Source organism: Podarcis filfolensis (genome assembly GCF_964270895.1).
Source record: "Podarcis filfolensis genome assembly, chromosome: 6".
In the NCBI taxonomy this organism is placed as follows: Eukaryota; Metazoa; Chordata; class Lepidosauria; order Squamata; family Lacertidae; genus Podarcis; species Podarcis filfolensis.
Window position 1 is genome coordinate 37,912,857 of NC_139609.1, and position 13,257 is coordinate 37,926,113.

Sequence of the window (13,257 nt, forward strand, 5' to 3'; positions counted from 1 at the left end):
CTAAATCAAGCTTGCATGTTCTTTTCCTTGTGAAAGATTGTGAATTACTTCTTTAGGTCCAGGTGCCTCAGACCGGTTGAGATCTCTCAGTGGGGCACAAGAAGGGGAAGAGATCAAACAACTTTTCATATCTTATTCATATTGGAGCTATTGGACAAGGCACAGGAAATCCAAACATGTGTGTTGCATCCTCATAGGACACTAGTGGCCAGGGTGGTGGGGAGGAGCTGCCCTCCCAGCACCAGAGTCACTGCAGCTGACCTGGGCAGGTCTACACATATGCCCTGGCAAAGCCAATCCGGCACTCACAGTAGTGCATTCTGTGCCATCCCAACCTCACCACTGCTCTGCTCTGCTCTGCCCCACCCCACCCCTCTCTAAGTAAACTGCAGTGATGGTGCTGTTGGGAGGGCAGCTTCATGACTCCACCCCATCACACCATCTGCGCCATAACTTCTTATCAAGACCTGTGGCTCTTGAGGCAGGAGATCCCAAAGGAATTCTCCATGGTGGTAAAAAGGAAGAAGTGGCGCCATATGTATGTATGCACCCATGTGCGCTCACAGCTCAATAGAGTTTGAGCAACACATCAGGCAACAGCTTGGTTTTATAGGATGAAACTGAAAAGATGCGACCAGCATCCCATCCCCAAATCCTTATTACAATGGGAAGCATGCATCTTTTAACAGATGGCATGATGGGATGTAGGCACCCAGACTAAACAACCCTGGACACTGACCTTTCCAGACCTAACCATCCAGCTCCTCATTTTGCTGATACACCCCTACCCCCACTTAGAAGAAGAAAATTTAAGGCGCCTCTATAGAAACAAACAAACAAAAAAATTACCTGCTGCAAACCTCTTTTTAATAAGTGAAAAACGATACCCGGCTCCAACAAGTTCAATATCGCAACTGGACAGAGTGGTCCCTTCGCTGGTGAATTGCACAACCAGGGGGGAAGGTTTGCTTGGTCCCTCGGATAACTGGAATCGTGCCAGCAAAGAGCCCACACCTTAAAATACAGCAAGTATGTTACAAAAATGTAACACAGTGAGAAAACCTATGCACATGTAGGAGACTCACTGGTAGCGGGATAAGCTTTCATTTTGCTAATTGTTAAAGCCAGATCACACCACTTCCCCTTCTTCCTCCTGAGCAACTGGTGTTTTTAAGCAGCAATCCTATGCACACTTACCTGGGAGTAAGTAAACACCATTGAACATAGTGGGACTCCTAGGAGCCAACTCCTAGGGGCGAAGGTCCCTTTACCCCCCCCAATAAAATATTTGAGGGGGCTGACCCCCCCCCAGTTGATGAACACTGGCATTCAAATGCTGTGTGTGCACAGCATCTTGTGACTGATTATGCAGGGTGCGACTTACCTGCCCACCTCAGATTTTATTCAAGTTGCCCCCCCCCGGGACTTATTTCTGAGATAACATGCATAATCACACTGCACATACCAGTCTCATCAGTTTATTTGTATGCTTATTATTCGTCATAATTTTGTAACCAAACCAGTTCACAGAAATAATGAAACAGTACATATAATAAAAAATAAAAAATAAATAAATTCATAAACATAATACATAAATAGCAATGACATTTCAGTAATTAACTCACCCCAATAACATGTTAAAATAAGTGCGCAGCCCAGGGACTCTTGGCTTTATTGTACTGTATTCAGTTTCATGTAAAAACTATCCATGGCTGCACTGTTCAATGAGTCTCCTCACTCCACACAGTGAGAGAGGAGTGAGAAGACAGCTATACATGATGACGCAGTAAGTGGGGCACATGTTAGTATGAGTAGAGGGAGAAAACGTAAGGCCGAAGAGGCTGATTTTTCAGAGGAGCATGTAAGCTTGCCTTATTACCTCCATTCTCTGATTTTTGTGAAATATCAGGAATCCTCCACAATATCTTTTGCTGTTCAGCATTCCTAAAAACAAAAGAAAGCTTGTTGATATGAGTTGTGGAGTGACAGGACACGTAGCAAGCAAATTAAGCGCTGCAAGAAGCAGGCAATCTGAAATTAGCATCATCCAGCATAGAACGTCAGTACAGAACAGTGTAGTTCAGGAACCATCCCAGTTTATTGTTACAGTGCTGAGCAGGAAGTTCCCATAACTATTTGCCTTGTGTAAAGCTAGCATCCCCACTACCTTGGGGCAGCCAACTTGGTGCCCATTATACACTGTTGTTCTACAGTTTCCTATCAGCCCCAGCCACCATGGCCAAACAAAGGTCAGGGATGATGCAGCCCAACATCATCTGAAGGGCACCTGTGTTTGTTTGATTTTTGGCCAGAGGTTTCCCTGAGAAAACCTGCTCTTTAAAGCTGAATCGGAGCAAACTTCTGTTTGGGTTTTCTGCAGGTTTATGTTTGCTCCAATTGAGCTTTACAGAATGGGTTTCTTCAGGGAAAGCTCTGGAACAAAAAAACAAAAAAAGGGGGTGCTTGGACACAGAGCTTTAAATCTCAGACCATGCCTGGAAAGAGCAGAGGAAAGGTAAGTGTGGATAAGCTGTAGCATTAAGTTTCTCTCTTTCTCATTTGCATACAAATGTTCTAAATGCTACACAGTTATTCAGACAGAACTGTGCAAAAGTTTTAATCACATAATGACAAGGGCTGATCAAAAACAGTTTCAGGTTGTCCATATGGAACCACCTTCAGCCATTAAGAACAGTGCATCTCTGGAGTGAGCACTGGGAAGCATCAAAGACCAGTTTAGGTTCATACCATATAGCAGGTGGAAGCACAGCTTGAAGTTTTGTCACTCCTCCGTCTATGGGAACAAGGAACTGCACATTGTTTAAAGCTACTGGTGTAGTCATTGCCTCTAGATTATATTTGTAGTCAATGCGTAGATCGGTGCTTGTAGGCTCACACCGCCAGTTCACTGCAAGGTTCAATGGAGTAGACTGAATACCCTGGGCTGATACCTTATAAGAAAGAGAAAGGGAAGATTTCATAGGCAAAGTGTAGTAGTAGTAGTAGTAGTAGTAGTAGTAGTAGTAGTAGAAGAAGAGTTTGGATTTGATATCCTGCCTTTCACTCCCTTTAAGGAGTCTCAAAGCGGCTAACATTCTCCTTTCCCTTCCTCCCCCACAACAAACACTCTGTGAGGTGAGTGGGGCTGAGAGACTTGAAAGAAGTGTGACCGGCCCAAGGTCACCCAGCAGCTACATGTGGAGGAGCGGAGACGCGAACCCGGTTCCCCAGATTAGGAGACTACCGCTCTTAACCACTACACCACACTGGCTCTCCAGTTATAAACTTTCAGATTAAAAGGGGTTCTTTTGGCCTGGAATATACTTTGCATTGTTTTTACTTTTCCTTTAGTACAATTCAGCATGTCCATTCATAAAAAGTTTTTTTTTGGGGGGGGGGAGATACAGTACTGAAACCAGCAATGACTAACAAAAAGGAACTATATTTATCCAGCCCTTATGCACATTGAACATTTCACCAGATTATATGCTGTAGAAGGTATTACCTGATATTTAAGCATATCCACATTATAATACGTTGCTTGTGGTTTCTGTTCAGATACTTTCTTTAAATGCGTCATCAAATTTGGCATGTTTACCCAGAATTCCTTTGCATTGGCATCAGTTTGTGTACTGTCACTGCATCCATTTAGGAAAAAAAGAGAGAAAATGTTAATTTTGTAAATGGAAAACTTTTGCCAACAAGTAATAACAAGAACGGGTGGCGCTGTGGGTAAATCCTCAGTGCCTAGGACTTGCCGATCGCATGGTCGGCGGTTCGAATCCCCGCGGCGGGGTGAGCTCCCGTCTTTCAGTCCCAGCTCCTGCCCACCTGGCAGTTTGAAAGCACCCCTAAGTGCAAGTAGATAAATAGGTACCGCTTTATAGCGGGAAGGTAAACGGCGTTTCCGTGTGCTGCGCTGGTGCTGGCTCACCAGAGCAGCTTCGTCACGCTGGCCACGTGACCCGGAAGTGTCTCCGGACAGCGCTGGCCCCCGGCCTCTTAAGTGAGATGGGCGCACAACCCTAGAGTCGGACACGACTGGCCCGTACGGGCAGGGGTACCTTTACCTTTAATAACACGAAGAGCAGGGTTGGGGAACCTGGGGCTCAGCTAGGTATTGGATTACAACTCCCAAGCCCCAACCCAACCAACCATAATGTCCAGTGATCAGGGATGAAATGCCACACGTCCTTCAGATGTGTGTTATATTTGTAGCATGTTCATTGTGTTAAGAAATGATGTCAAATTGTAATGGTCTTACTGGGGAAAATTTGAATGCAAAGAATGAGAGACAGAGACTGATTCAGAGTCTTCAGCAGCATTGGCTGCTAGCAAACATAGCTGAATGATCAAATGATTCATAGTGAAAAGCTGAAGAATGGCAAGCAGGTTTCTAGCTATATTGTTAACAGTCCCATTTTCTTCTAGGAGTGCCGAATTTGGCATTGCCAAAAACTGGAAAGCGAAATAGTCATTTATTATAGCTGCTTCAGAATGACCCATGCTCAAGCTGATGGTGATCAACATGAACATTTTGTGTTTGCTTTCTGACAACAGCTTGACAAATGAGCATGCTGCGCATCTGTAAAATCACTATACAACAATAAAAGAAAACATTGTGAGAGTTACCGTTTCAACAACAGAGTATAAACTCCACAGGTACTTTTGTATGTTTTTGACATACAAAAATATACCGAAAGGTTTTAGATATTTATAAATTAAGAATGCTATTGATCTCATTTATTATCTATGCAAAGTTTCTTGTACGAAAGTTACAAAAGCAACTTCCTCCTATAAATCTATAAGAGTTAAAATAGAAAGATATTTACCAGCAAAGCAGTTGGGGGTTTGGCAAGACGTGTTCTAACCTGTTGTAATTTGTTACACGGAATGTTAGAACAGCAGGGGCGGGATTATTGGCAAAATGTCTAGTAATTCCTGCAGGAAACGACAGCACCATCTCTCCAGTAATCTTCACTATGCATCTTTAATATCAAAAGAAACGTACAGAAAGAGAAAGAGAACAATTCATTCAGGTACATTTCCCTATACTTGGAGGAAAGAAAACTTTTTATTTGATTTTTTGTTGCATACAAAAATGTGTAGGCACCGAAAAAACAGGTAACAGAGAAAAAGAAAAGTAATACAGAGTTGTGAAATGAAATAAAAACAGCAAACCAATATACCAGATTACAGTCATACTTCACTGAAGATCAGATGATATTTAAATACCCCAACCACGCTGAAGATTGAGAAGCTGGAGCATTTGGTTTTTTCTCTTGACACAGTAATATCAGCATTCCCTAATTTATGAAAGCATTCAACAGAACTCTGATTGCATCATGCTAGGGTCCCCTTTTTGCAAAATAACTGATCCCTGTGTCCTCTCCCCACTCAGTACAGTGGTACCTCTGGTTACGTAATTAATTTGTTCCGGAGGTTCGTTCTTAACCTGAAACTGTTCTTAACCTGAAGCACCACTTTAGCTAATGGGGCCTCCTGCTGCTGCCGCGCCGCCGGAGCACGATTTCTGTTCTCATCCTGAAGCAAAGTTCTTAACCCGAGGTACTATTTCTGGGTTAGCAGAGTCTGTAACCTGAAGCGTATGTAACCTGAAGTGTATGTAACCCGAAGTACAACTGTACTTATTTACTGAATTATTTGTCAGCTGCCAAAGAATATTTTCTCCAACTTTGTTGCTGGTTTTACATCACCAGTCCCTAACGTGCGGCCCACCTACAGGCAAATAAGGGGATGTTCACATCAGCAGCTTAAAATTCAGTGAGGTTGTTTCCCACTGCTGCATTTGAAACCACATTTGCACAGTGCTGTTCATACCAGAGAGGGGGATTCAGCCAAGGAGTGCAGCCTTTTTTTGTTTCCCTGCCTTCTCAAACGTACACGCCATTCTTAAAGTACTAAGTGAATGCAGCTGGACTGAAGTTCAATTGAGAGAGGGAAATGTATCAAACAACAGTATTTGTCAAGAAGCTACAGCACCAATATGGGTTGAGGCTAAGGTCGTGTTCTGAATTTGGCTTCAGGGGAGAAAAACTAGCAGTGGGAGTACACAGGATGCAGAGTAAGCAGTAAAGGTGAGTGTACTCTAACTGTGTAAGACCAACCCTGAACTGTTTATTATTGTATGGGGAAGAGATGGAGGGCAAACAATTTGATACCTACTTGTTAGGATCTGCTCCTTTGAAGTACGCATTAACTGTTTCAGTGAAAGCTGCAGCTACGGGAAGAGTGTCTTGCGCACCCATGGTTAAGGGGCTGGGTCCTCTAGAAGAGCCTGCAACCAATGAAAAATAGTCACTTTTTATGCACACAGAAACCTTTTCGATTGCATCAAGTCAACTCCATCAAGGGAAATGCAGAGAAATGCAAAGAGAAGGTAAAAAACAGTCATTTTATAAATCAAGCACTCTACTGGCAAATTATGTCAAATTTGTTTCTGGTCTAAAAAAATACTTATGTTTTTCTCTAAGCAAAAATCAAAACCAAAGCTTTTAATCACTGTTAGTAGCAGTGTGTATATGTGTGTGTGTTTAATGCAAGCCAGGCACAGTTTTGAACTTCAGCACCAGAGCAATCCACCCACAGTGAATAAGAGAATAATCAATGTAATTTTGTTGAAAGGAAACTCCTGGGAAGAAAAATTAGCTGAAACCAGTGAATCCATCAAGACAGAACACAAGAGACAAGAAGCGCAGGCGATGCAGTGCAGTTAGCAAGACGGCTTAAAAATGTTTTTAGCACTGGTGCTAGTGTAGTGTTAGTTTTCTCCCAGACTGTCACTATTTTGCCGGAGGGGTTCAATTACACACTGGAAAATTTAGATTTGTGCAATTCAGGTAGATTAAAATGCACTTGTGCAACAAACCCACTTTTTAAAAATAAAAACAACAAGCAGTCTTTTCGGGTAAGAAAAGCGAAGGGGGAAATGCATTAGAAAGTGTATGATAATTGACAGGAAGTTGTATAACCTGCACAAAAAATCAGGATGAATGTTCAATAAACAGTGGGTGTTATATAACCTTTACACACAAAAATGGGGGGGGGGAAGCTTAATAAAGAGGATGTCTGGAGGTGCCCCTTGTCTCACACTAACTTTGCCCCCACCATGGGAGGGGGTAAAAGATGTACCTTTGACTGTATGGGGTAATAGCTAACTTGCAGGAAGAGCACGTCCTCATTTAAAACAGGGTACATGTGCAGTCCTGCACTGAAAAGGCAGAGTTCATCAGGAACGTTAATTATTTGTTTGTTGAAAAGGGGAGCCATTTGGGTGGAGTATCTATCCTGGTGATCATCATGGTTGGTTCTTGTTTTTCAAACACTTAAAATGGCTACTTGAGAATGTGGATAATTGTCTGGGTTTATTTAATGCACTAGAAACCTTCTAATTCATTATTTCATTTGGTTTGGTGACTTGCAATATTTCAGTGCCTGGACTTTTCTTCGAAAGCGGATATCCATCTGATGTCAATTGCCTATCCAGAGATAGATCTTTCCCATGGACACAATTACTGAGGATCAAGGAAGGAAAAAACAACAAAGCAGGGGCAGTTGTGGGTGAATGCAGGGTCTCACTTACCTATTCCTCTTTGGGCAGCTAAGTAAGAATCCCATTAAGTCCCAAAGAGGCCCTGTATAAAGCTGCTCGTTCTGCATTAAGGCCAAACTAGGTATGTTGGGCAAGCTGCCCAAATGTCTGTCCCATTCACATATAAAGAGGGGCAGGGGTTGGGTTGCCATATTTCAAAAAGTAAAAATCCAGACACCAAAATTATTGATACAGATAGGTAGCCGTGTTGGTCTGCCATAGTCAAAACAAAAAAAAATTTTTCCTGCCAGTAGCACCTTAAAGACCAACTAAGTTAGTTCTTGGTATGAGCTTTCGTGTGCATGCACACTTCTTCAGATACACACTTCTGAAGAAGTGTGCATGCACACGAAAGCTCATACCAAGAACTAACTTAGTTGGTCTTTAAGGTGCTACTGGCAGGAAAAATTTTTTTTTGTTTTGACAAAATTATTGAGCTTTCTTTGGCAAAATTCCCCCACAAAAATGTCATTTTGGAGTTATTTTTCAGGAACATTGGCAAAAACAACACTGCTGACATGGATCAACATGCGTCCGGATTTTCCCAGACATTTTAACAATTTCCGCCTGGACACTGCTTCTGATTGCAGTATTCCGGTTACGTTTGGGAGATTCTGGATATATGGCAACCCTCACGGGGTGCTGAAGAAAAGGGACACAGGAAGGGAAAGGAAAACCTACATTCTCTTCCACTTGATGTTGCTGGACTCCACTGCTTTAAGTTGTTTTCTCTGCCCAGTTCTACTACTGGAACTAAGCCAACCTGGAAGAAAATGAAAGCTCTGGAGTACAGAGATATAAAGTGGAGGAGAGCCAACTTTTGCTCTTCTCCCTCATGCACTCCTTTTCACATAATGTCTCCTAACCATGATTTATAGGTGAACAGGGCAGACATATGGATAACATACATGTGGCAGCCTCATCACACCTAGTTTGGCCTTTTGAAGAGTAAATGACTGCAGGGAAAAACCAAGAATTTCACGTATTCAATTGAAGTGTAGATGAAATGCCTTGTTTACTCAGAATGGAATCACAGAGGAACATATTTGGCAACAATTGCCTTATGCCTTCAATTAATGTTTGGCAAAGATATCGCAAGTTGCTCAGTGGGTATTACAATAGTTTAAAATTGTATGAATTAAGAGTCTCTTCCAAAAATATCCCAAACATTTTGATAAAATAAGCATTAGTGTGATCATTCTGGAAGCCTGCACACATTTTAACTCTCAAATCTCACACTGACGTAAGAGGGGAAAAGCAGCAGCCTAGGCACAAGGAAAATTTATTTTTATTTATGTGTATTGAACCCCTATTTCCACTGAAATATGCTCAGCAGATGCTCAACAGAAAGTCATGCTGAACCAAAAGCTAGCTGATGAAGATGTGATGCTTTATCTGGGTCTGGCAATTGCAATGACAAAAGAACAAAAAATAATTGCATGTATTCTCCCACTGTGAGCAGACGTGATCAATACCATTGGTGTTATCTGACTAAGTCATGTGCAGAGTAGATGTGTGTTTTCGGATATCACACCCCCATGGTTTTGCCTTTCTGGAAAGTGCTGTATTTTTCTGTGTATAAGACTAGATTTCCCCCCTAAAAAATAATGTCAAAAATGAGGGGGCATCTTATACACGGGGCATCTCCCCCCATTTTCTTAAATCTGAGTCCGCCAAAATAGGGGGCGTCTTTTATATGGGGGCGTCTTATAGATGGAAAAATACAGTAAGTCTCCAGAGGATTAACAATATATTTAGTCGCTCAAGAAGGTAAAAATCCAATGAAATTCTCCCTTTATTTCAACAGGTATTCCAGAATGCAGAGAATAGAAAAATTGTGCAAACACCTATAAAGTTAGAAAAAAATATGGTTTTCATTTCTCACTGGAACACAACTAATCTCCACATAGGCTGGTGGGGTAAAGTGATCTCTCATTAAGACGGAAAGGTTGAAATCTAAACGGAAGCAAGTACTTGGTAAATGAACTGCAAGAAGCATATTTTAGACTTCCCTCTGGTGGTGGTTTTTGCCCTTCAGGACTGGTAGGGCAGACATACAATAAGTAGAGCTGGAGTCAATGACAGAGTCTGTAAGAGGGACTGGCTGAGGTTCGTGGGGCAGTGCCCTATTCAATGTAATGGACATGCCTCCACTGCTTCTTCCTCTGAAGTGCCTTTTTTATATCTATTCCCACCATGACTATATAAATATGGAAGAAAGGACCAGTCTATTAATTCCAACTAGGTTCCAGGTCTATTCTGGAGCTTAATGATGAAAAGAGAGAGAGGTTTCTTCAAGACATCCATCAAGACCAAAGGAATGTCAGATTACGGGGTCTAAACAAACAGCAAAATAAAACTATTTTTAAAAGTTTTCCCCAAACCAACAACTTTCAAAGGATTGTGCCAAAGAATGTGGTAAATTTAAGTGAATCATATGACCAGTACAATGCCACATGCTGAAATAATACTTAAGTAAAAGATAGTTGTTGTTGAGGGGGACATAATAACAAGAATCGTCTGAGGGGGAAAGATTACAGTGAAATTCCCTTCTTCCCCTTCTAGGGCAGCGGCGAGGGGCTTCTAGCTGGTGCGGCAAATGAAGTCCCAATTTGGCCTGCGAGACCAATTCCCACAAATCATGCTAATTCACAACCAGGAGCTTAAAATAGCATTCAGCCCGTTTGTCTGCAGTAGCACCCAAACAACTTACTAAATAAGCTACTTCCATAAATGATCGGGACATTTTTTCTCCTTCTTCTTCGAAAGATGGGGAGGGGGAACGCCCTGGAGGTCCTTCTGAGTAGAAATCATTATATGAATAAATCCACCATGTAAATCAGATTATACTTCCTAGTCTCTGTTGCGTTTCTCACCAAAACACACAGAAACATACCTCACGGGGGAAAGATTAGCTTTCCAGAGGATATGAATACATATAGAATTGCTACACAGAGTGCATTTCAAAAGAGATTTTTAAAAAATTTGGCTGTCTGTTTAGCTAGAAAAAGTAGCACTAAATGCTTTGTAATATATACCCAAGCTTTACTATTGTTTCTTTTACCCTGCTATATGGTGCTACTGTTGTAATAATTCAGTATGCAGCAGGTTGTGGGTTATCTGTTTACCACTTATGCAAAATATCTGGAAAATAACTCTGGCAGGAGTTAGGAGGCCAGCAAGAAAAACAATTACCATCATGATGTTGCAGTCAGACACCTTTTTCCCCCAAGCAGTTCACACGGTGTCATGATCAGTATTGCATATTAATCTGAGGAGAGCCTGCTTAATTTAAAATCTCTTAATGTAGCTAACAAAACCTGGAAAAATGTTTCCCCAACACGCTTGAAAAAGAACATCCATCTTTAGATGAACACCTCTGCATAGTCATGTTCTCTTCAGTCATTATCAACCACACACCCTTATGATATACTAGGGATAAATATGACAATTACAAAAAGAAAGTTCATTTTCTAGTGTGTTTTACATTGTATTTTCTATCATTGTATTGTTGAAAATTGTCCTTATTCTGGTCAAATATTTAAACTATCAAAAGTGCTTCTGATTTGAAACAAAGACAAGATATGGGGAATATATTCCCCCCCCCCCCCACGGGATACACAGAACTTGGTTCGATGAAGATTCAACCACCACGAAATTTAACATGCAGATATTATGCTTCACACATGTTGCTTCTGCGTGAGGCTTTCAGGTCTCTTCTCCAGCACTCTTCTGCTAGAGGACAGATGACGACTGGCCTTTGTGATTCCACCTCCAACAGCAACACTGTGTGATATGCGGAAACTGCCCCTGCCATGGTGTATAAAAGGGCCATGCATATAATAGCAGAACATCCTAAGGGCATTTCACACCATAAGTCTATTTAAAACACACCCATTTAGAGGAGTCTTCAAAGGAAGAGGTTACAATTTAGCTTATGTCTAGTTACTACTGTTCTGGCCAAAGCACCCAAGGTGGTTTACAGGCTATAACAATGATTTACAAACTAAGAGAGAGGATAGAAAGGAATGGGAAGAGGAAATTAAACATATCCAGCTACCGACTTCCATATTATTACATAATGAAGTTACATAATGATGAGGCGGACCATTACAGGACCATTACAGGAAGCAATACAAGGAGGGGCGAAGCCAAATGCATAGGTATCCTAGAGGGGCTAATGGAGAACACTTCACAATATCACATTTATTTCTACTGCAGCTGTTTAAATAGCTGATCAAGGAAGGAAATTTTCAGAGAGGGGCTACAGCAGTATATCAGCTATATACTGCAGTAGGCATATAGGCATATAAAATGCAAGCCTTAGATTGGATTACTGGCAGCAATCCTTTTAGGCGCATCCGATACGTGCATGACCACACACAGAGACATCATGCTGAACAAAATGACACAAAAAGGAGTGGGGCAGGACATGCTTGCGCGGGCTCTGCCAACATGTGCAGGGGTCTAGAACATAACAGCCCCCCAAAAAAAACTGGTTGCTGCCTGTGCCTGGAAGTTCCAGTAACATTAATGGGGATGTGAAAAAAGGCACAGCACAGAGGAGAAACCATGTACAATGGCCATGCAGAAGGATGGGATGGATCATGCCCACTGTTTAGGGGTCCTGACTTGTGTGTGCACAGACACATGATGAATGCATGTAAGCCAGGAGGCAGTATAGTGGGCACGACACTCTTCCCCTTCATACGCTCATTGCACACAGCTTTCAATGCTATGAAAAAGGCTTTAGGGCTCATTTCACCTTAATAAGGAAATCCACACAACAGAGTTAAGCTGAAAATGTCAAAGGGCTTGTATTTTGCATCAAAAGGTGAAATTTCAGGGATGTTCACTCTGAAAGAGCAACGCTCCTCTAGAAAAAAAACAGGTCCTTTGTTGGAAAGCTGCTACCCCTCAACTTCCTGTCAATGAAGTTGCAAAAGAAAGGGAGGGATCTTGCTGAACTGTGCATATCTTTGCTGATCATTTTGCTTAAAGTGATGCTGCAACTGTCACTTTAACAAAGTGATCTGAACCACAACATAACTGAATCTTGATCTTATCCCAGCCTTGGAAAGAGATAGAGTGGACTGTAATCCACTGAGGTTAAGTACACACAGAGAGAGACATTTTCCCCCCAAAAAACACCAACATGGATGCAGGAGAAGGCTTTCCATGGGGAAAGAGCGCTATATTTTAGCTCATTCCCACCACAAAGCCAATTCTCTTAATTACTTTGACTCTTTTTATTATTACATTTTTATGCACTATTAAATTGCTTGCAACCCTTCTTGCACCTCCATTCATCCTCTGAGAAATCTCTGAGTCACAAGGCTCATATTTTCAGTAGTGAAAGAACAAAGAATGATTTAATTTTAGGGAATATTGGTCCCAAGAGGGTTATACAGGCTTGAAGCTATTATTTTGCAACTATTTATTTTCATGCCCAAAGACCAAAGGGAACAGTTTCCTGGTTTTCAAAGAGGAACAGATCAAAGCATACATCACAAGGAGGTAAATTTTGACGGGTCTGTTGGAAATTCAGCCCAACCTCTCAAAATGAGGCTGAACAATAGAGTCTACAGTTACAATAGTCCCACATGTATCTATGCAATACTGTACCTAATGACACTACTGACATG

General features: G+C 41.7%; 1 protein-coding gene across 25 annotated transcripts in view; it reads right to left on the bottom strand.

Annotated features, from left to right (window-relative positions):
* Positions 1–13,257, bottom strand: part of SGIP1 (SH3GL interacting endocytic adaptor 1) — a 138,568-nt gene that overhangs the window by 13,229 nt on the left and 112,082 nt on the right. For all 25 annotated transcript variants that reach the window (XM_083621120.1, XM_083621133.1, XM_083621124.1 and 22 more), the window contains 6 exons: positions 6,187–6,298; positions 4,833–4,988; positions 3,506–3,638; positions 2,749–2,951; positions 1,880–1,944; positions 850–1,014 (listed from right to left, as the gene is read on the bottom strand). In XM_083621120.1, the coding sequence (XP_083477246.1) occupies positions 850–1,014; positions 1,880–1,944; positions 2,749–2,951; positions 3,506–3,638; positions 4,833–4,988; positions 6,187–6,298 (834 nt within the window). The remainder of the gene's footprint in view (positions 1–849; positions 1,015–1,879; positions 1,945–2,748; positions 2,952–3,505; positions 3,639–4,832; positions 4,989–6,186; positions 6,299–13,257) is intronic.